The sequence below is a fragment of the Hyaena hyaena genome, unplaced genomic scaffold (genome assembly GCF_003009895.1).
Source record: "Hyaena hyaena isolate Hyena2069 unplaced genomic scaffold, ASM300989v1 scaffold_921, whole genome shotgun sequence".
NCBI classification, from domain to species: Eukaryota; Metazoa; Chordata; class Mammalia; order Carnivora; family Hyaenidae; genus Hyaena; species Hyaena hyaena.
The window spans coordinates 416,013-440,161 of NW_024081552.1; the positions used below are offsets into that span (position 1 = coordinate 416,013).

The 24,149-nt window shown below is 52.1% G+C and overlaps 1 protein-coding gene across 1 annotated transcript in view; it reads left to right on the top strand.

Annotated features, from left to right (window-relative positions):
• The first annotated feature begins 1,611 nt into the window (after positions 1 to 1,611).
• The window catches only part of GYPC (glycophorin C (Gerbich blood group)), a 42,666-nt gene continuing 20,128 nt past the window's right edge, over positions 1,612 to 24,149 (top strand). The window contains exon 1 of the mRNA XM_039220866.1: positions 1,612 to 1,813. Coding sequence (XP_039076797.1) covers positions 1,777 to 1,813 — 37 coding nt within the window. The 5' untranslated portion in view covers positions 1,612 to 1,776. The remainder of the gene's footprint in view (positions 1,814 to 24,149) is intronic.

Genomic DNA, 24,149 nt, shown 5'->3' on the forward strand with positions numbered 1-24,149 from the left:
CTCTGTTTTTGTATCTGACGTTAGCGTTTGTTGAGCTTTCTACCTTTCTTTAGTTTTTTGGCTTCCTGTCTGTAAGGGATTCTTGTTACATTTTGGTGCTTTTAACCTGTCTTACGCTGGGAAATGACATAAGCAAATGTCTTCTGATTGTATCTAAAAGCCAGCTGGCTGGCAGCAAGCCTCTAGAAGTCCCCCCACAAGTGTTCCCACAAGTGAGGTGCAATGACCTGGGGACTTGTTCTTGGGTTCCCTGGCAGCACTTTTGGCTTCCCCTGGGGGGGGGGGGGCAGCTGCATTTCAATCATCAAAGCTGTCTGAATACAGACAATACTACCACCCAGTATGGAAGCTGTATGCTAAACTGTTGCTAGTTCCTACTAAATGCCTTTTCTGTCCCACTGTTATTAATAGACATTGCTTCTGCGACTCTGAAATGCAAGTGGACCTGTCCGCATTTTCTAGGTGAAGAAATGGAGACTACAAAGTTTCCACGCCTGGCCCAGAGCATTCATTGAATAGTTCCCTTCACATCAACACGTATATGTCTAGCGTGAGAATTTCACTGAAGACTTACAAGCAGTGTGAGTTTCTTCATCATCTGCCTAAAGAGATTATGAACATTTGCCCACAGTGTCAAAAAGGCCGTCCTAATAATAATGCCTGGAGTTGGTCCAGCCCACATAAAGCTGGGCAAGGCGTATGCTCGGCACACCTCCAGGGGGCAGCCTTACATTGTGTTCAACCTGGGTGGTACTCCCAAGGGCATATACATTGTGCAGACATATGGAATGGTGCCCGGGTCTGCAGGCGAGCAACGTTAATGGGAGAAGGGGGAGGGTGGCACCGTCAGGTAAACCACAATGAAAAGCCCCACAAAAAGGACCATCAGACATGAGGATAGGATGTCTCTTGGGTCTGAGATTTACAACCAGGCTGACATGGCCTCAAGCTCCCTTGCCCTTCTCCCTGGTGGGGAGAGGGGACAGATCAAATGCTGCATATAACATAGCATTCTTTCTCTGTGATGTAGGCAGACTCCATTTTAACTAACCAGAGTCTCAAAATCTATCTCAAAGTTTTTAAGTGTCCAAGAAAAGTGAATTCTTTGCAAACTCTACTATATCCGGAAGCCTCAGACAAAAGGGATCCAAATAAACCCCATGGCCTTTGTCCAAGCAATCCCTTTTTCTAAGACTTTTCCAAACAGCCCACGGATTGGGACTGCGCCCTTGAGGGGCCGCCAGGCAGGGACTTCCCAGGCCAACAGTGCCCCTCAGCCCTGAGAGGCCCCAGGGCCATGGAGCTGCCGAGAGGCCTGCCAAGACTCAGACACAGGTCTGTCCCTATTTGGTCACCAGCCCTAACAGTGCCGGGGCAGGCCATCCTGTCACATCTGGGATTTTTTCAGTTCTCACACAGGGGATTTCTCCACCACAGCCTCGGAGTCTGGTAGCTGCCGATGGAAACAGAAACATAGATAATGTGATTCTTGCGCAGGAAAGTTGGACCAGAGGAGAGTTCAGACGTGGGCGGGTGTGTGTGTTTAAAAAAAAAAAAAAAAGGGTGGAAACCCCACCAGCCAAGTCTGCAGAAAAAAATAAATGAAGTCTGCGTATCTCGGGCCAGAGCCCCTCCCCTCGGCCCGCGCCGGAGGGCCGTGACACAGGTGCCGCTTCCTCCCCGCCGCTGAGGGCCCGTAGCAGCCCGCGCGACCCTCGCCACCGCCCCGCCGGCTCCTGCGCTCGCGGCCCGGCCGGCGCCCCGCACCCGCCGACGATGAGCAGCCTCAACAGCACGTCGTCGCCCGAACCCGGTGAGTGCCCGCCGCGGGCCGGGGGGCGCGGGGTCCCCGGTCCCGCCGCCGCCACCACGCCTGGCGGGGAGCGCGTGCTCGCAGGCCGCACCGCAGCCGGGGTCCCGGGCGCTGCGGGGTCGCGCCCGGAGCCCCGAGCCCGGCCAGGCTGTGCGCCCCGGGGCCGGAGGGGCCGCTCGGTCCGCGCCTGTGCGCGCATCTGCCACGCGAACTTGCGCTGGGCCGGGAGGTAAGGGACCTACGCAGAGCGCGACGACCGCGGCCGCCGTGTGGCTCGGCCGCCAGGACGCGGGGGCGGTTTCGGAGTAAACTTCAGGGAACTCCGCGGGGGCCCTGACTCGTCTCCGCGCGGGCGGCGGGGAGGGACGCGCACATGGCGCAGGCCTCGCTAGCCTTGACCCGCCCCCCCCAAGGCCTTGTAATTCCTCTTTCTTTTTAAGAAGGCACATGCTTTCCTGCAGAAGGGGAACGGGAAACCGTATGCCCTGAGCTTCTCTGGAGCCCACTGGGAAACCTTGCCGGCCTCCCCCCACCCCTCCTCTGCCCATGGGCTTCTGCAGGAAAAAAAAAAATCTAAAATTTTATCTTAAAACAGTGACTGTTGAGCCCTCTTATCCCCCACTGGCCCAGGTCTGGTCATTAGAAACTGTCAGAGAGAAGGGAGACATTCGCAGTCTGTGGCGTCACCCTGTTAGGTAATGAATGTGGTACTCTGGCTACCGGGACACCCACTCATTTACAAGTCTTTAAAATCCAAGGGGTTCTGCAGCCTCGCCAGCGGGACGGGAGCATAGTCAGCTGTGGCGAGGTCGGCGGTCGTGCCCTATGTGCCCGTGTGTGCGTGGCCGCACGCATGCTGTTTGGGGTGCGTGGGGACAGGAGCCCGGCGGAGGGCCTCGCGGCCTGCACTGGCATCAGGGGTGGCCACTGACTAGCCAGGGGTCTGAGGCAAGCCGGCCCCTCTCTTCGCTCCAGCGTCGTCATCATCATCCGCGAAATGGGAGAAATGGGAACGATAGGCGGGTCCTCTTTGGGCTGTGAGAAGGAAGGTATGTGTAATCAGCACAGAGAGGGACACTAAGGGTTCCGGAAACCTCAGGTGTTTTTCATCTTACAGGAGGCTGGATCTGGGACCTCATGTTCACTCGTGTTTACGTGTGTGAGTGCGTGAGTCAGACACTAGTGAGCGTGTGTGCGTGTGTCATGGGGCCATGGGTGAAGGGCCAGGCCACTGAGGAAGGGCAGGCCTGCGGACACTCCCCTGTCTGGTGAGGACTCACCAGGAGCCCTGCCCCTCCCTTAGCAGTTTTCTGGGCTTCAAGTTTCAGACCATGACCGGAAGGCTTCCCTTCTGGAGCTCAGGGGGATGCAGTCCTTGCTTGCATACCATGCTAGATGCTTGATTCCCCTTAGGACTCCATTTAGGGCAGGCTCTTTGCTGTGGGATAACTCTGGGTCCCTCCCCCTTGCTGCTAACTCCGGCAGGATGTGTCTATATCCTGTGTCAGTTTATATCACTGCTTCTCAGAACCAGAAGTGAGAATGGAGACGACCCACTCGGGCTCTGCCAGGCCTGCCCCCCACCCCTCTGGCCTCAGCCAACCCCTATAAGCCAGAGTGCCACAGTTCCTGCATGGGAGTCCACTGCCCGGCCCTTGGAGGGAAGGGGTAATCGCTCAGTAAGGTCTGTCAACTTTATTCAGAATGCACTGCCTCTGGCAGAAGCCGAAAGGGCTGCAGTAAATGCCAAATGAAATTCCATCTCAGCCATTGCTCAACCCCTCCAGATATATCCATGGCGGGAGGGCTCACATGGCATTGGCACGGTCAGCAGCTGGACCTTTCCAAGGGTGTCTGGGGTTGGGCGATTTTTTCTGGGGACTTGCAGGGCACCCCAGGCTACAGAGGGCTGTGGGGGAAGAGGCATTCTGTGTTTGCAGCGGAAGAACAGGAGCCCATGGATGACAAGGAAGAAGAGGCAGTGTGCGGGGGGGGGGGGGGGGGGGCACGCAGATCAGTTTCCCTCTTTGCGTGTCAGATATTCATGTATCACATGGCCTTCTGCAGCCACAGCCAGAGCACCTTCCGGAGACTGTGTGGGCCCACTGGGCCCAACATGCACAAGCTAAGAACAGATTTGAACAATAAATCAAGAGTAAATAATAGGAAAGAGAAAGATACCGTCCTACCTCCAGAGCAATTTATCGATTTATAAGAATCCTTCTAAAGTATTATATGTGCGTACAGCTACTTTCTGTTTTCCAAAATAAAACTCATTTTATATATTCTACTTCATCTTGCTTCTTTTCCTAAGAATATATGTTGAAGATTATGCTCTATTGTCAAATACAGACTAACGCATTCTTCTCGGGGCACTGTATGACTATGGAGGAACTGGTTATTTTATTGAACCAGTTCCTTCACAAATGGGCATTTAGGTTATGGACAGTCTTTATTTGATTTTTTTTTTTTTAACCAGACACAGTGCAGCCATGACAACCCTTGAAAGCAGGCTTTATGTATTTATACCAATAGGCAATAGGTGCAAATATACACGTTTGCATATATTTAGGGTAAATCCCCCCCACAGATGCAAATTTGATTTCTGGGACAAAGAGTGTGAATGTTTAAGATGTGGATAGATACTAAAACAAAATTGCCCTCTAAAAAGTCACATGAATTTCTAACACCCACCAGTAGCCAATGGAAGTCATTATTTTCTCACCTCTTTCACCCTGTGTGGTTTACATCTCAGTCAATCTAATAAGTGAAACATGTTGCCATTTTTGAACGTGCCTCTGTAAGTGAGGCTGTGCATGTTTTCATGTCTCAATAACACATTGTATTTCTTCTTCTGAGAAGCACCTGTTTATGGCTTTTGCCCATTTCCTATGAGGTTCCCCACCCCCAGTGAAGAGGTTTATGCTGTGTCCCTCTCTCTTACAGTGACCTAGCGGCAGGGCAGGGCCCCAGTCCCACAGTCAGAGCTGTGGAGTCAGCCCTGGATTGAATCCCACCCCCACTCATGCGGGCTTTGAGGTGGTGCACAATATATGAGGGCCTCAGTGTTCTCATCTGTGAGTGGGAATACTAACGGCGGCTTCACAGGAGTCATGTGATGCTCAGGAGAACACGTTCTTGGCAGCATGCCCAGGAATAGTGGTAACTGGGGCTGTTGTCAGGAACGGAACTTATCACAGCGGACCTGACCTGTGAGCGCTGGTAATCTCCAGAGTCGCCTTTACAGGCAGTTGCTGTTTTTGCTTCTGATAATATAACAGGGATATCAGGACCTATGTGCTGAGCCTCGTGATAGGGCCATGCGTGGGTCACGTCTCCGCGGCTGGTCTCATATGTATTTCCTTACCTGATGAAACTCCGCAGGCTTGGGGCTCGGCCTACCCCAGGTCTCCAGGCACTAAGAGCCCAGCCAGGCTGTAGACACAGGCTGTCAGACCCCAGGGCCAGCAGGGGCCAACCTGAGTGTGTGAGGGCAGGGCATTCTGCCACCCAGCCCCGCGAGGGGCTGCGCCCTGGAAATCTCCACCATAGCTTTGCACACCGAGGACCTGTGTGTGGTGCGGGTGCTGAGAACACGCCGACCAGCCCACAGAGCTTCAGCCAGGCCCATGTTCCGACCTCGGTCTACCACTGCCTACCACGGGTCCCTGTCCTGTGGTTGGGTCCGGCCCATACCTGCCCCGTCAGCTGCCCGCCACAGCCTGCTGGGGCTGTCCCCGGAGCCTAGTCCCTGGGACTGTCCTCCTGCCCAGACTGCTCGCCTCTCCAGCTTCGTCTCCAGGGCTCCCTGGGTATCCCTGCCACACACGTACCCGTGCACATGCACATTCACACCCACCCACACACACACAGCCTGCCTGCCTTACTCCTGTCCCTCCCTTCAGGCCCAGTTTACATACCCCAACCTCCCTGGGCCCTCCCTGAACACTAGAAGAGCACCCATCATGGCCCTGGGGACACTGTAACCCCTGAAAATTCCTGGATCTGTGTCTTTCCTGGAAATTCTGACCTCCTAAGGGGCTCCATGACCCCACCTGCCCCCTACTTGGAGCCTGGCCCAGAACGGCGAATGCTCCCAGGCCTGAATCCATTCCACACACTGAAAATGCCTTTTAGAAATCATACACTCAATAGCCCCTAGTCCAGAACTTGGCATATATATGGGGGTCCGCGGATAATTGGTTAAAATGGACAGAAAGTTGAAACGAAACTAACTCTAAGAATAGGGCTTGCTGGGCCCAGGCACTCACCACCCAGCTAGTTCAGACCCCTGCCCTGATTCTTACCTCCTGTTCTCCCCCCGTCTGACACCCCAGCACCTTGCCTGGGGTTTTCTTGACATCTCTACACCATCTGAACTTCCGAGGGCGTGCCGGCTCCTGCCCTTGCTTAGTATGCGTTTTCACTTTTGTACCTTCTTCCAGAACAAATAGTGTGCGAAAGCTCAGCCTATGGCAGAGGGCAACAAGAGAGGATTTCCTCTCCTGCCAGCAGGCACCGAGCCCAAGACACTGGATTCCATCACAGGTCCGGTGGGTGCCGCAGGGCCTTTGCATGCCCCCTCAGAGAGCCTGCGAGGTTGTCACCACTGCACACACAGCCCCTGTTGCCTGGGCCACAGCAGCCCACCTGCCCGGCACCTCCGCCCGCGCCCTTTCTCCTGGCCAGGCCTCTTCACCCCTCCCCTCAGTATCTCCGGCCAATTGGTGGAGGCTCAGTGCAGACCACTCTGAGAGAGCCTCCAGGGGGACCCAGTCAGAGGGAGCCCCCCAATACTGCCTAGAGCTTGGCCTGGTCACTGCAGGAAATAGAGGAAAATTCCCCCAAGCTTCCAGCAGGAGAAGGGAAGGGTTCACATTTTGAGATCATCCAGAGCACCTGTCCTTAAAAGGCCCTGCTCAGCAGAAGTGAACAGCGGGACTTTGAACTGCATGGGGCCACTGCTACGTGGGTTTTTTTTTTTCGACAAATACAGTACATGCTATACATGCACGTTCTCCTCCTTATGATTCTCTTCATAACCTTTTCCTTGCTCTAACTTACTTCGTTGTAAGGAAACACTGCATAATACATATAACGTGCAAAATATGTGTCCCAGACTGTTAAGGTCACTGGTAAGGCCTCCGGCCAATGGGAGGCTATCAGTTAAGTTTTGGGGGGAGTCAGAAGTTACATATGGATTTTCAACTGTGTGCGGGGTCAGCACCTCTCACCCCCTATGCTGTTCAAAGGTCAAGTACAGATAAGCCCTCAGTGGTACCATTAGAGCCAAGCTGACCTGGAGGGAGGGATACGCCCAAACCCAGCCCACCCCACCCACCTGTGCCACCTGAAGGGGGAAAACAGAATGAGAAACATTTGTGAAGCTCACAGTCCAGACGCACAGGCTCCCCAAAAGACAGAGGCCTGCTCTCAGGACCGTGGGCTGCTTCCTCTCCCCACCCCCCCACACTGTCACTGCGGTCCCTCTCACCAGCTACATCATGCCTGGCTGTCAACAAAATTACAAGACGCTCAAGAGGCAAACAATACAATTGGAAGAGAAAGAGCAAACAGGGCAGGGATGCCGGCATTAACCGGGTCAGAAATTTAAAACAGCTGTAATTAATAGCTCTTTCCCATACTTTATTGTGCTCTTGTTTCTGCTTCTCTCACAAAGTCCTTCTGGAGTTAAGCCATACGTTCTTTCTCGACACTGTGGACAACGTACAATTTGGGGCTCAGTGGTAGCACCCTGGGCCTTTGTCAGGTCCCCAAGGGAAGGAAGGTGAAGGGCACTTGTTGGGGCTGCCAGGTCCTCTTTACTGCATCCTTCATACCCTGGTGGAGGCCTTTCACCTCCACTTCAAACGTGGTGCTATGGAATTGCACATCACTTCCAGAGCCCCTGTTCCCCTTCTCCTGCATGCCGTGCATGTTGCTAAGAGGGTTCAAGTATGCGGCCGCCCAGCTGACCCCAGACCCCTGCCCTCCCATTTCCCTCCCTTGGAAAAATTTTCTCCTGGAGTGGAGAAGCTTCACATCTTAGCCATGGGCACACAGATTCTCCCCAGAGTCTTAGAGCGAAGGACATTATGGATTGCTAAATCAAAACCAGATCATGCAGGCATGCCTGCCTGCGGTCCATGTTGGGCCCCCATCTGTGATTTCTGTATTCACCAGGCAGCATGATCTGCTGGCTATGCAACGGTACCTTCTCTTGAGAGGCTCACCAAACGCTAGAACCTTGCACGCCACCCTCAGTGAGCAGAGGCTGCGAGTTCAGGTTCCCCTTCTGCACTGTTTAAAACCATTTAGCTAAAGTCACTGTGCACCGATTTGCAAAGGGTGAAGAGGCCAGAGGTTTGAATCTGAACACGTTCTGACCTGCCTGTGGCCTTGAACATGCTGTTGGGCCTCCTGCAGCTCAGTTCATCCTCTAAGACAGTGCTGGCTTTGTCCTATACAGTCATGTCATGCAGGACCCCTGCCCTCAGAGGGCCCCACACTGTCTTAATGCTCTGCAGTTACTGCCCTGAAATTCTTAAGTTTTGTAAAGGGGCCCCTGTTTTCGATTTACACTGGGCCCCACAAATTCTGTAGCCAGTCTTGAGCCACTAAATGGGGATGATAATAGTTTCTACCTCAGGCATTAGTTCTGAGGATTAAATGTATTATCCTAGATAAAATGCCTAGTATAGCACCTGGTACGTGTTAATCACTGCCATTTACTGAGTGCTTGAGTGCCTTCTAAATGAATGCTGGCTCACTCCCGCTGCCCAGCTCCCTCCTTATCCCTCAGCCTCTGTCCTTGTGTGCCCATTTGCTGTTGTAAATAGCTCCCGAGACCAGGATGGCAGAGTTTGCCCAGGTCCATAGAGCCAGGGTGAGGCCTACTGCCATCACTCTGGCCAACTGCTCCCTCCTGGGCTGTGAGTGCTGCCTACAGTGGGCTCCTTCATGCATCAGCAGAGAGAAGGGGGCCCAGAGAGCCTGTGCAGACCACTGTGACCCCCACACCAGCTGTGGCCCCGGCAGTCGGTTCCCTTACGTGGTGCCTGGGGGACCATCTTTGTTCCTCTAGACCCTCAACTGGACACCAGCTCCTGAACAGCAGGGGCTCAGCTGTCTTATTCTTTATGGGGAAGAGTAGGCTCCTGAAAACACTGAATGAATGAATGAATGAATGAATGCAAAGATCTAACCAGTGCAGGCCAAGCCTGATCTGCACAGAGTTCTGTGGGTCCCAGTACTCACCTCCCTACCCCCACCCCCCAACGTGGCCTCCGAGCCCCTCTTGGTCCAGCCCACCCGCCTGTCCCCATCCTGTACTCCATGCACCCTAACCTGTGTGCATGTGTCTCACCCGCCACCTTTCAATGCCTTCTCCCCTGGCCCGCTTCTCTTTTCCTCAGTGCTGCCATTTGTCTGGGTGCACAGCCAGGACTCTGTCAGGTGCTCCTTAAAGCCGGGCTCCCCTCTCTCCTGGGAGGGCCCCTTCTTCCCCCTTTTCCAACCTGTGGCCCACCCACTCACCCCCCACTGAACTCCTGCAGAGAACCGGAGCCTGGCTTCCTGTGATCACTCTCTGAGACCGGCTTGTCATTTGAACTGCCCTCCTTCCGCTTCGACAAAACTTCTCATTTTAGTGAATTAATTTCAGCTACGGCTGAAAATCGTGAGTAATCTTTTTTTTTTTTTTTAATTTCACAATCTCTTTTTTTCTGTTTTGTTACAAGTTCTGTAAACTATCCTGACTCACTGTCCCCTTACGGTCATGCTGTCCCCGATGCAAAGGACAGAAAGTAGGCTTCACTTCCCATATGCTATCTTGTTTCGCCCCGCAGCCACCCTAAGGGAGGTATTTTTATCTCCATCTTACATATGATGATACTGAAAGCTGAGAGGCAGCCAGCGTGACTGACAGAGAGAGCCACAGCCAACCTCTCACACTCAGGCTCACGCACAGCGGATCCGAGCTCTGGTTCAGCGTTCAGAGGTACCGCGAGTTTTCCTCGGAAGGGCTCAGCCAGGGCTGACCCCCACAGTAGGCAAGTGCTTAGGACCCATGGTGCTTTTAGAGACCCACAAAATGTGTGTTGTTTTACAATGAAAAGGAAGAAAGGGGCACCTGAGTGGCTCAGTCAGTTAAGCATCTGACTCTTGATTTTGGCTCAGGTCGTCATCTCCCAGCTCGTGAGTTCGAACCCTGCATTGGCTCTGGGCTGCCGGTGCTGAGCCTGCTTGGGATTCTGTCTCCCTCTCTCTCTGCCCCTCCCCTACTTGCTCACTCGTTTTCTCTCTCTCTCTCCCTCTCAAAATAAATAAATAAACATTTAAAACATTTTTTTAAAGAAAAAAATGAACTTTTAAGACTAAACATTACATTTCCTTTATACCCATGCACGGCCATTCTTCCCACCAGGCCCTCACTCTGACCCCTCTGCGTGGCTGTCCCACCTCAAATCCTCACACTTTTGCCCCTGGCAGCCCCACCTTGGCTGGCAGAGCCCTGGGGGATGGGCAGCAGTAGTGACTGCTCCTGGGCCTGCCCTGTGCCTCGAGTCAAAAGTAAATGCTTGAGGGAACTAGCTCTTTCTTCTCTCTCTCTCTCCCACCCCGCCCCTTCTATCTCTCTGTTTAGCTTTCTCTTACTCTCTTGGTTATTTAAGCCATGAAATTAGGCTGTTCTTCACCTTTAAAAGTTTTAAAAAATTTTTCTTTGCCCTGTTTCACTATGACAGAAACAGTGCACATTCATGGAGAACGATGTATGTGACCAAGAGGAAAAGTGCAGGTAGATTCTTGCTAGAACCAGGGTGACTTGGAGATGCCTGTGTGGCAGCCAGCTGACAGCAGAGTGAGATCTGGGCAAAGATAGAGATGGCATGCAGGCCCCAGTGAGGAGCTGAGGGGACCCCACTGAGGAGCTGGGGGCCATGAAGAGCCTGCTAGGGCTGCACGGGCCACCCCAGATGATGTGGCACAAAGAGGCCGGTGGAGAGAGCGCTGGCTGCATGCTCTCTCTGTCCCGCTGCAGACCCAGTGAGCATCTACATGGTACCTTGTTTCACCCTGAAGACATTGCACAGATGTAGATGTTATTTGTTACATGTTAGGAATATGGCAACTGAGTTTTAAAAGCTGTGTCCCCAGGCCCTCACCGGGCACCACTGACACTGCCCAGCCTTCAGCTATGTGTGTCTTCCTCTGCCCCCTGGATGTGGTTCCCTGCCATGTCAGGAGGAGGTTTGCCCATGACCCCGTACCCTTCTGCTCAGCTCTGTGCAGCACCAAGGCCACTACCAGAAAAAAAGGCCTCTTCTTATCCGCCCACACTGGGCCACTGGTGCTCATCTCTGACCTCCTCTGCCGGCCCACACCTGCCAGCCCAGCTGCTAATGAAATGCCGGCAGAGGGACACAAAGGCTGGGTTGTGGCCGTGGGAGCCCTGCCAGCCGAGGCCAGCCCACACACAGGTCTCGCTTTCCCCTGGGGAGGCAGTGGGCAGCTGCCTCTCAGGTTCACCTCAAGGGAATGAGAGGGAAACAAAGCCCCCACCAGTTCCTGGCCAGTTCCTAGCACACCTCCACCGCAGAGCCACTCCTGGGCCGGCAGCTCTGCCTTTTGTTAAGATACCACCGCCAGCCGCGGGACCATTACTGCATTGTGCGATACTGTGCTGGGCACTTTCAAATCTGTTCCCCATCTTCACCTGAGAGAGACTGCTCTCCCTTTCTGAGAGTAAATAAAGTAAAGCTCAGAGAAGGTGAGTGACTTGTGAGAATTCACACAGCCAGGGGCAGCAGATGGAGCAAGGCTGGGATGCAGGTCTCTGAAGGTCTCTGAATCTCTCAGGAGTGCACTGTTTGTGCCACAGAAACTCATTCATCAGATTCGGAAAGGGAGGAGAGGATTCGAGGATGGCAGGGTCGCCGAAAGGAAGAAACTCTGACTCTGCATCTCCATTCTCCTGTACATTCACATGCACACATGCACAAGGATGGACACACACACACACACACACACACACACAGTCCTTACCACTTCCTTGCATTCACCGTGGATAGACTGGTGTCATTCCCAGGTTCAAGGTGGGGAGGAACTCTCTTGGGTTCTAGTTTGGTCCAGGACAGGGTGGACAGGTGCTTAGTCTGTGGGTCCTACTGACCTCACAGTGACAGCTGGAGACGGACATGAGAAGGGCTGTCTACGAGCATCTTTGGCCTTGGGCATGCATTTGAAACTGTTTCCTCTTCCACCAGTTTTCAGATGGTGCCCCATTTCTCTGCCTCAGTCTGGTATCTCTGCAGTACACCTGACTATTGGCGCTGTATTCCGCTTCTCAAAGCTTCTTCTGTCTGTGATCTCTTTTGAGGTCAGGGCGATGTTCAGGCCAGATCCCTTTTACTGCCCCCCTCATGTGGCAGACAGGGAGACACAGGTCTGAAGAAGGCAGCAAGGTTGTTTTGGTTATTTGGGGTTTGGGCTCAGTATTGCCTCCCCCACACCCCCGAACTCATCCCAAGTCTGTTAACAAAGACAGTCTATTAATAAAGGCAACCTTCCCTCTGGCAGGATATCTGTGCTGCCCATCCCTGTACCAGTAGTTAAATTCAGGGCCAGTTTTCAGATTCGGCCCTTGTGCACACCTCTTTGCCCCCAGCCTATCAAGTGACCTGGATTGGGACCTCTTGGGTAGCAAGTGACACGAGCCACAAGCCTTCCTCTCTCTGTCCTCTTCTGGTGAATCCAGTCCAGAGCACAGCCTTCAGATCACCGTAATCCACCCTGATGCACCTTGATTCTGATCCAGTGAGCACCACTGATGTGCAAGGGGCCACACAGGGGGCACAGGGGACCCTGTCTTCAAAGGCTCTTCAGCCTCATTGGGAGGGGAGCAAGACCCAAGAACATCAGAGGGCAAAGGAATCCAAAACACTCTTCAGGTTCATGCAACTATGCAGGTGCCCTCAGGAATAAAGGCCACGTATCCCTGAAATTCCAAAAGAAGTAGCTTCTTACCAGGGGTCTCCAACCCCCAAAACATACACACACACAAAATTGTGTGTATAAATCTCCACTGCAGTTATCTTCAGCAGAAAGGACATTTCCCCAAAATACATTCTTAGGTGAAGTCTAGAAATATAAAAGAGGTAAAAGTCTATCTTTTACCTGTCAAGTTGATCTCTGTCTGTCGAGTTGAGGATAGGAAGCGAGTGACTACACTCCAAGGCCCCTTGTGATGGTTCACTCTCAAGTTATCCCTGGACACTGAGGGCTTTGCGAAACCCAGCCTGTGAACTCCACCTGCTTGGCACCGGAGCCACAATGGTTCACTGATGTCCAGTCCCTGTTGGTTGTCAGTGATGATACCTGGGAGCTTCCATCTCTTAGGAAACGATGCGGATGTTTCCATCGCATAAAGTCATAAAATGCTCCCAGTGTGGTTAAATGTTTGCCTACGGCCAGACTGTAATGGGTACCCAGCTGTCAATCACTTTACCAATGAATCCCATGAGGTCAGTTCTTACCAACTTCCGGACTGCTGTGCTCAGACTCCATGAAGAAAACCTGAAAAGTGAGAAGGGAAACTGGATGGAAGAGTCCATTATGAACCACCATATACATTCCTGGTTCTTCAGTACAAACACACATCTTGTCATCTGTCCTAGGGATTAAGGAGGAGACAAAGTATATGATAATATCTCTGCCCTCAAAGCATTGTTGGGTTTCTTGGAGCAGCAAGACACACATCATAATAGGAATAAAAAGCAACCCATCCTCCTAAGGGGGAATTTCTTATCACACAAATTCAGGTTGCAGATCAAATTGCCTATTTCTTGTGATTATTCACTGAAAGAGCTCAACAGATAACAAGATATTTAAAGAAGTAACTCAAAGTAATATAGACGCCCCCCCCCCAAAGTAGATGATGACCTAGTATTAGCTGATGTTGGCAGATAATATCAAATTATGGTGAATTTCTACTTAACTAGAGTTTTATCTTGGATTAAGATTTTGTGCTTGAAGAAATGAGTTCTCAATGATCAACACTGATTGTTGAGAAAGTTCTGACTTTGGGGAATGACTTCAGTCAAGATACATGGCAAAGATGCAAAATGGAAAATTATAGTACAAATGTATGGGGTCCCCACAATGTGCAGGGATAATCTGGCCTGTCGGAAGAGCTGAGCAAACGTTCGCTGGTCATACTCACCAGTAGCCACCATCTTCACCATCACCATGAGTGGGGGCTGTAGGTGACACTGCCTTCTTCAGGATGCAAGACATGGCTGTGAGTGGTAGGGCTGTGATTTGAGCTCGACGATTGGACTAACCCATGCACACCACCACCATTGGTGGGTGCAGAAACTAGGGAGTTTGTAAGGAGAACAAAGTTTTCTTTCACGGGAGGGAAAGAAAGTTGGTTTGAAAGTACTTTTTAATTACATTTCTTTATGTGAGTCTCTGGTAATTACCCCAGGTCATCTCCTATTTAAGAATGATGGAGCTTCTGAAGGAAAAGACCTTTCAGAACATGCTATTTTTAAACAACTCATTTGAGTGAAGTGACGTTTGTCACTCACTGAGAAAACAAACAACTCTGGGAAAAGTCAAAATACGTCTTGGAAGACAGGGCAGTCAAAGGGGGAGAAATCTGTAGTTTTCCTTCAAAGTTCAAAGCTCTGAGGCTGTGTTTCCCATTCTTGAGCCCTTCCTGGCCATTTATTTCCTGAGGCTTTGGTCTCGCCTGACTATTTTCTCTCTTCTTTCTTCCTTTTGTTTCAGTGTTGTGCTTTTGGGGTAAGCCAACTCTGAGATTCCACTGCCTTAGAGGCACAATTATCTGAGTTCCTGGCCTTATCTTGCCCTCCTTGTCCAGGGGCTATGGAAACAGAAGCCTGACTGTCTGGGCAGATAAAAGGCTGACCTCTCACTGCCCTGCCTCCTGCCCCCCAGGGTAACTTCATGGTTTCCCTTTGAGCTCCCATGAGAGGGCCCTCCCCAAGGAGGAATGAGCGAAGGGCCGCATTCTCTGCCAGTTCTTGATGTCTCCTGAGCTGACAGCCCCTACTCAGGGATGCTCGGACTGCAGCAGGACACTGCCCAGACCTCCTCTGGCCTCCCTCAGCCGAGCCCTTGGAATATAGCCAGGCTGTGACCATTTCTCCTGTTCTGGGACCCAACACTCCAGGGGCTCAGGATGTGACAGGACTTGTCAATCAGCACAACTGACCAGAGGAGGTAAACAGAGCCATGTCAGAGAGGCCCAGGCCACCGCCCTCACCAGCAATGATGGTTTCAGCCCCGTGCAAGGTTTAACTCAGAGGCAGGACACCCCGCCCCGCCCTGACCCATGCCACCTTGGCAGCTACTATTGGCTCCAGCACTAAGCAGTGAGGATGACTTTGGGACAATGATCTCACCCCCTTGGGCTTCCGTGTCCTTCATGAGATGTCCAGGATGCAGTGAGCCCCAGGTGCCACCAGACTCTGCAATCTGTAGAAGGCAGCCATGGCAGTAGGCAGCGTGCCTGTGTTTGAACAGCTGAGAATTGCACAGGTTAAAGTTCAGGCCTCAAGCATGACAGGCTTGGGTTTAAGGTGCAGCTGAATCCCTCGATAGCTTCCTCCCAGTGGGCACCTTAAATGAGAAGATGTAGGTAAAGGCCGAGGCCTACGGTGGGGCACATACTTGGTAAATATTAGCCTGAGTGGGAAGAGAGAGACTTAGTGACACAGACTTTAAACAAGGGTCTGCAAATTAAAGCCCCTGGCGCAAATCCAACCTGCTGCCTGCTTTTATAAATAAAGTTTTATTGGAACACAGCCGCACCCATTCATTCACATAGTGTCCATGGCTGCTTTGTTGTAACAGAGGCCATATGGCCCTCAAAGCCTGAACTATTTACTACCTGGCCCTTTATCAAAAAATGTTTGCTGACTCCTGACTTAAACCAACAGGAGAATCTCTAAGAGCTCAACTTCCTGGCCTAGAGCCACCTGGGCCCCATCGCCCCTCTCTCTAGAGACTCCGCCCCCACTGATTGACAAGAAGCCATGGAAGGAAGACCTGTGGTCAAGGTCAGGGACCGGACATCAGCCAGGGAGGCTCAAGTAGGCCAGGCTGGGGACACACAGAGTGCCTTGGCTCCCATCACTTGATCTGCCAATGCCCAGGCCACCAAGGAGAGGACCTTTATTATAGTCTTTACTTTGTCTGGTCCTCCAGTCATCTGTGTGCCAGTACAGGCACCCAGCGTCTGCTTCTGCCCCGCTGAAAATCCTCCCCTCACATTGACAGGGGTGGAAGGGAGGGCAAAATATCAGACAGGGTTCCCCAGGACCTACAGTGAAGGAGGGCCAGCTGGCTCACCTCCTGAGTTCAGAACACAGTGCTTCTCAGCCAAGGCCCAGGCAAGGGAGAGGGACCCCTCTCCATGTGGCAGGGGTGGGGCCAGGTACACTGCGCCCTGACCCTACTGAAACCTCTTACCCCCACCTGCCCCCCTGCCCCAGGAGGTGATCATATCACCCTTCTTTTCAGATTTGGAGCTGGATACTCAGAAGTGTGTCCACATTTGACCAGTTACAAAATGGTGGATCCAAGTTCAACCCTGTTGTCCCTGAGTCTACACCCATCGTCTCCTCCTGTACCACCTACACAGTGAGCTAGTAGGCCAGGAGTCACATTCCATGACCAGGTATTGAGGACCAGCTGTGTGTCTGGCCCTGCTTGAGGTTCTGGGGAAATGACAGTGAACAAACCAGCAGTAATCCCAAAAGGGAGTTTATATTCTATTGGGGTTGGACAGGTAGACACTAGACACATGGGGATCATGCTAGTCCATCAGATGGTGCTGAGTGCTAGCGAGAACAACCAAGCCAAGAAGGGAGATAAGGAAGACCAAGGGATGAGGGAGGTACCATTTTAAAGACCATGGCCAGAGAACTCTTCTGGGAGGGTTCTGGGAGAGATGAAGGTTGAGAAAGACCTAAAGGAAAGCCAAGGGGTCAACTGGGTATATCTGCGAGAGGACATAATAGGCAGAGAACACAGCAAGTGCAAAGGCCCTGAGGTAGGAGGAGGCCTGGCCTGATCAAGGAAGAGCCAGGAGGCAGTGTGGCTGTGTGGGGGGATGGGGGGGAGTAGTAAGAAGGAGATGAAATCAGACAGATGAGGTAGGAGAGAGACAGTGGGACCATCTCTCAATGCCTGCTGTAGCAGCTGGTGGGATTCCACCACCCTCCCGAGTCTTGGGGCCTCCAAACCTCCTGACAGAATGGTCTGACCCCGAGAGAGGAGCCGTTGAGCACCTCAGCTAATGTTCCAGCAGAAGACTAAAAGCAAGGCCCTGGGCGAGCCATGGCAAGTGGTGAGAGTGAGCAGGAGGGAAGAAGAAGGTAGGGAACTCCAAAGGAGTGCCTGAAATACAGGGAAAGGGGAGACAGGAGGGACTGTACCAAGGGCCCCATTTGTCCTCAGCTGTCCTGAGAGATGCCTTTGTTGAGTGCGCAGAGGCCAGCTTCCAGAAGCCTCTCTGAAATTGCTAGTTGTGTCTTCCGGGTCTGAAGGTTTTCTGCTGGGCTGTGCTGGGCCCAACAAGGACTTAGTGTGAGTGGGGGGGAGGGGGCAGGCCCCGTGCACCTGCAGTTCCCAGGGCACTAGGACCCTGGAGGTGCAGCTCAGAGCAGAAGGATGTGGGTCAGCCCCACACCTGCAGCTCTGGGTCCACAGAAGCCCTGGGGGCAGCCACCCAGCAGAGAGCACAGAGCCTTCCCCACTGGGGTGGAGGGTCTGGCTTAGAAGGGGGTGGAGAAGAGGACCCTGAAAGGACCCTTGCTGCTCCTGGGGTCCAAGCGGCCACCTTGCTGGGGCGCTGTGTTCACTCTCACCCAATCTTCTCCAGCAGAATGAGAGCACAGCCCAGAATACAGGCTCCGTCTCCCTGAAATCAGAGAACTGAAGAGACGGCTCGGGCTCAGACAGCTCAGGTTCGAGCCCAGGATGCCACCACCTCAGGCTCTCCCCCAGCACACCCCCACCGCCCCTGCGCAAGGTGCAAATTCATATACCTCCCTGCGCCCGCAGCAGTCAGGCTCATAAGACTAGGAAAGATGTGGAGAGGTTATCTGCGCCTGCTTTGTATTTGCCCGCTTTTCTGTTGAGTCTGATGAGCAGTCCAGACAGCAGTTCAGTGAAGTGACCAAAGCCACTTGAACCTGGACGCAGGAGCTCATCCTTCCCTCAGATAATGTGATCCCAGTGCGAGAATCCAGTTTCTACTGGAGTGACTGACAGCTCATCTCCTCCGTCTGAGGGCCTGTTGGAAGTCCCGCCGCCTGGGCTGTACCTGGGCCCCACTCGGAGTCACTGGCACTCACATCTACCTCACTCTGCCCTCACCCAGCCTGGAACAGCAGAGGGTGGAGGCCCGGAGAGGCTGTTAGCATTTACCCAGCTCTCTCTATGCCAGGGTGCCCACCAGGAAGGACAGTGGTGTTACACACCTGATCAGAAGAGGAGCCTGGGGTGCTCATACAATTCAGTTTCCTGAGCGTTCCTGGAAAGGATATAAAGTGTGTCCAAGGGTGCACGGATAGTGCAGGGCAGAGCCAGCGCTGGATTCGGTGTTACCTGATCCCCTAACCGCTCACTGGCCAGGCTCGCAGGCAGGCGCACAGTGTGCCCTCCTTAGACACCATGCTCTTTCTGTGCTACAGTGTGAAGGGGACAAGTGCTTCGTGCTTAAGCACTACCTGCTTCCCCAGCGCACACGCACGCACACGCACGCACAAGCACGCACAAGCACAAGTCCTGGAGACCTGAAAGGCAGCACACGCCCTCACTGAGCTCAGGTCTCCGTGAGCTGCAGACGAGGTGTGCATGAGGGTCCCCACTCACTCCTGCACAGAGAAGCCTGCGGTGCCTTGTCCTGAGCACTCCACCCGCACCAGGAGGGCTCGGTTGTGCCTGAGTGCAAGGACATTAGATTTCTTCCAGGGGCCTTTTTCTCTTCCCTGTACTCGCATAGAGGCGAATGGCGCCTCCACCCAGGCCTGCCTCTGATACAACTCCAGAGCTGAGCCTCTTATCAGGCAGCTGCAGGGAGATCCGGCCCCGCCTGGCCGGCCTGGGGTTGATAAAGCGGGTTTGGGCCCAGCCACACACCAGCTGCTCTCTGAGGCCTGTGCCCAGGGGACAATGGCTCAGAAACAGGGGCGGAGAGTCCCAGGAAGCTTCCTTCCTGTCCTCCCCAGAGCAGACTTCTGGTGGCCACAAGCAACAGGATGCAATGGAAAGCAACTGGGGGCAAAGATTTGTCAAGGAGGGTTGATGGACAAGGGGCTGCTAGAGATTCTCGGGGACTCGGACATGGCAGTGGGAGCGGGCGCCTCCCCTGGAGGTATTCGGAGCGCTTCTGTGGTTTGAGCCCCTTTGAACCCCCTAGGAGGTGTGCAAATGTTCCCTTTTTTTTAATGTTTTGTATATTCTTGAGAGAGAGAATGAGCAGGGGAGGGACAGAGAAGAGGACAGAGGATCTGAAGCAGGCTCCACGCCAACAGCAGAGAGCCTGAGGAGGGGCTCGAACTCACAAACCATGAGATCATGACCTGAGCCAAAGTCAGACACTCAACTCACTGAGCCACCCAGGTGCCCACTGTTCCCATCTTTTGGATCAGACAATGAGCCCAGGAGAGGGAGGTGTTAAGGTGCTTCATCGACTGTAGTGTGGTCAGGTTTAAAATCAGGTTTGCTGATCCCAAAACCTCAGGTAGCCTCTGTCTTTCCTGGGAGCTCTGGTTTGAAAGAAATCAAAGACTCATCCCACCACCCCTCACACACACACTCCCCCTTTGGAGGACAGCCAATTTTACCTTCAAAAGTTAACTACTTTTCCTTTAAGCTGTTAAACTTCTCATCGTTAGGGTAGGGCAGACTGGATTAGCAGACTGTGATTTTCACCAAATTGTCTCTCTGGCCTCTGTAGTCCTGGCTGTAAAATGGGCTGCTCGTCCCTGTCTCACAGGGCCACGTGTCCAGTACCCTGCCAGGAGCACACAGGCTCCAGCGATGGAGGGCATATTGCTGTCACTAGCTGCCAGGGTCCTACCACCAGATTCAACGCTACAGTGGGGGACAGGGTCAGGGGCTGGCAGGGGCGGGCCACAGTAGACCCTTGGGTGCAGGTCTGGGTTTGAATGCTGGTTCTGTCTTTGACAACTGACAATGTCTCTGAGCCTCAGTCTTTTCATATATAAAGCAGGAATGGAATGTAAAAATACATATTTTGGGGCACCTGGGTGGTTCAGCCAGTTAAGCCTCCAACCTTCGGCTCAGGTCATGATTTCATGGTTCAAGAGTCTGAGCCCCATGTCGAGCTCTATGCTGGCAGCTCAGAGCCTGAGCCTGCTTTGGATGCCGTGTCTCCCTCTCTTTGCCCCTCCCCTCCTTTCTCTCTGTCTTACTCTCTCTCTCCCCCCTCCCCCACAAAAATAAGCATTAAAAAATGTTTTAGTAATAAAAAATAAATAAAACATTTCATATATAAAGCGGGTGGTTTGGGGGATTTCAACTGATGAGAGGGGCTCATGATTTGCTTCTGCCCCATGATGCAGGATTTTGAATGAGAGAAGCATGGTGAGTGGGCTGTGAGGCAGTTGGATACCCAGCATGGAACAGACCATAGAAAGCAGCAGCATGGGCCCGCCTCCCTTCTAGCCACCCCGCACCGCAGGCTCTGATAAACAGGTGTGCAGTCTGAAGGACCCTCCAAGACAAGGCAGACACAGCCTCTATGCAGACGGGTCAGGCAGGGCCTCCTGGCATGCAGGCCCAGTGACTAGAGGCTTCCCTGGAGGGGGTGCCACCCAGAGGGGGCCGGGAAAATGAGCGCCTTCGGACCACCTGGCAGCAGACCTGATGGGAAAGGTGCGGCGGCTCCTGACTCTGGTCCCCACACTGGGACCACACAGGTGGTATGCCCTGACATGGAGACTGAGCTCAAGGCCCGGCACTAGGCCAGACTGTGGAGAAATGGGCCACTTTCAGACACCAAGGCTGACAAAGCCTGCAGAGCTAGAGAAAGGGCAGGTCAAGGGGGAGGGCAGAAGGACCGCCAGGATAATGGAGGAACAAGGGGGGCCTCCTCCGTTCTCTCCTCTGGAGCCAGCCATCACTAGATCTGAAGGACCAGTGTATGTAACAATTCTCTGCAGTGCGGGGCACCTGAGTGGCTCAGTAGGTTAAGCGTTGGACTCTAGATTTCAGCTCAGGTCATGATCCCAGGGTGGTGAGATGGAGCCCCGTGCCCGGCTCGGTGCTGACAGTGCGGACCCTGCTTGGGATTCTCTCTCTCCCTCTCTCTCTCCCTCCCCTGCTCATGCTCTCTCTCTCTCTCTCTGTCTGTCTGTCTCAAAATAAATTAAATAAACATCTTTTAAAAAGTTCTCCACAGTGTGGAGAGATAGATACAAGATATGGTTTTACCACCTGGTGCCTAGTAGGTGCTCAGTTCAGTTGGTTTAGCAAAATCACTGCAAACTCCTGCTTCCAGAACCTGTCTTCTGGGTGATTTTCCCTGCTGCATTTCGGTGTAGTCTGCTGAGAGGAGCTTGCTCTCAGTAAGCTTTTGATGACCACCTACTTACTATGTACCAGCCAGCTTGCAAAATGCCAGGATACCGAGAAGAAGATGGTGTGGCCCTTTGCTGGAGGCCGGCTCCAGCTGGTCCAGGGGTCCCTGAAGGATGGACGGTGTCAGTGAGAGAGAGAGTGAGAGAGCGCCGAGATTCTTTCTGATCACCAGGCAGGCATCTCTGTCCTGTTGGTTTTGGTATCTTTATTTACAGGTCAAACGTTAGTTAACATGGCATCAGAAAATGGAATTTTTACAATGGATCATTCTCTGTGGTAAGATGTTTTGGAAAATGTACAGAAACAGTCTTTACAGAAGTCTTCTTGCAGAACTGCCCCAATTATAGTGAGGTTAAGTAACTAAGAAAATAACAGGGTGTTCTTAGTGAAAAACAGGATAACATACACATTTTAATAATGCTAAGATTAAGTCATAGGTTTGTAGATACTCTTTTCCATCCTCATCACAGCTGCCAGGGTAAGGGAGGGTGTTTGTGGAAAGTAGACCTTAGGGAAGGGGCTGCCATAAATCATCAGTTAGCAAAGGTGTATGTAGTAACTTATTTTCTTTCCTTATTTGTTCCTTCTCTCTAAGTTAGGCTCTTTGTCTCCAGGCCAGACTTAATTGTCCAGTTATATTCTTTTTTTTTTTTAATGTTTTATTTATTTCTAGGAGAGAGAGAGAGACAACATGAGCAGGGGAGGGTCAGAGAGAGAGGGAGTCACAGACTGAAACAGGCTCCAGGCTCTGAGCTGGCAGTCAGCACAGAGCCCGACGCGGGGCCCGAACCCACGAACCGCGAGATCATGACCTAAGCGAAAGTCGGACACTTAACCGACTAAGCCACCCAGGCGCCCCTGTGCAGTTATATTCTTTATGGCACTGGAGAGCCAACCATACCTTTAAAGAGTTTAGCTCATTTCCAATACATAGAATAGCCTCTTCGAGTGCATTTACCTTTGTGTCTAGTTTTATGATTTCTTGAATAGCTAGGGCATGGGAGACATTTTGGTTAGTTGATTTGAGCTGTATGAACCTCTTGGACTAACACAATGGTAGAAACAGAATTGTACACATAAAGGTCAGTCTTTTATGAGTAAGGGTCATTAGCCTGTTCATAGCTCAAGGGAGAGTATGGAGGGAAACAGGACCTGCTGGAGTCTGTTCCCATAATCAAAAGAAGAAGTTCCCACGATAAGTTCCTTCACAAGGTGCAATCATCATACCAGGGCCAGAATGAGGGGACAAGCCACTCCCGATACTGATCAACAAAGCACCTTGGGGGTCAGTGCTTAGGCAGAAATATTTGAGTGGAGGTGGATATCAGTCATCATCTCATTGGCAAGAGATCGTGCAAACTTGCTTTAACCTCACTAGGAGCTTCCTTGACTAGTGGGCTCAGAATGGCGCCCAGCACCTTCCTGCTCCCCCAGAGTTATTTTGACATGCTTTGTGAGTCTGTACATAGTAACAGGAGGTCACTTCCACCGGGAGGTCAGGACAGACATCCTCCTTGATGTGTAGACATGCGATCGCCGGGTAGGGTGGGTGGAGTGGACATTTCAGGCAGAGGGAACAGCATGAGCCAAAGCCTGGAGGTGAGGAATAGAATTAGAATCTGCCTCATGTACAGTAGGCTCACGTGGGGCAGGTGGGAGGGTTGTGAGCATGTGAGATGATAATGTGGGAATTCAGACTGTTCTGGGCTCAGGCCCACGAGATCCCAGTGCTCTCCTCTGGGTGCATCCCCCTTAGGGAACCCACAGTCTGTCTGGTGAGCTGACGAAGAGCTAAACAGTCTGTGGAGCTGGCGTGCGATATTTGGGACATCCTTATTATACCAAGAAACTTATTGTTTATCTAAAATTCAAATTTAACTGGTCAAGTGTCTGACTCTTGATTTCAGCTCAGATCATGATCCCAGGGTGGCAGGATGGAGCCCCTCATCAGGCTCTGTGCTGACAGTGTGGATCCTGCTGGGGATTCTCTCTCTCCCTCTCTCCCTTACCCCTCCCCTGCTCATGATCTCTCTCTCTCTTAAAATAAAACCAAATTTTTTTTTGTCTGGCAACCTGAGAGGGTGGGACATGGACATGAGAGTTTTTTAAAGGGTCTCATGTGATTCTAATGTGCAGCCAGAGTTGAGAAAAACCACCGAGAGGCTCCTGCTTTGAGGGGCCGCACACTCAGTGCCCAACTCCCAGGCCAGGCTCCCTGGGTGCAAAGCCTTCTGTGTGGATGGAGCCACATCGAAATCTTAAAAAGCATCCTCATTTCAAGCCCTGTCAAGATCCCCTTCATACTCATTCATCCCATCCATACGTGGATGCCTCCCACAATACTTAAAAACCTATTTTTTATGTAAATCTGAAAATGTGAAACACAGCCTAATATTTAATACTTTAAGTGATATATTTATTTGATAAGTTGTTTTACATAATTACAATACCATTATTGTGTAATTATGGGAGTTAATCATTAAATGGGTATATTTTAATACAAAATAATAAATCACTGTTCATAGACCTCATACCTCTTCTGTCACACTGTCTCCTTCATGTCGCTTCCACTCACACTCTTGTCAGAGCCTCAAACTCTCCAACCGTTGAGGCTGCTAGCCTTGTGAAGTGTGCCTCACTAGACCCCCATCTCACATCCATACCTCTGTGCTCATATCCACCTCTCTTGCTGGTC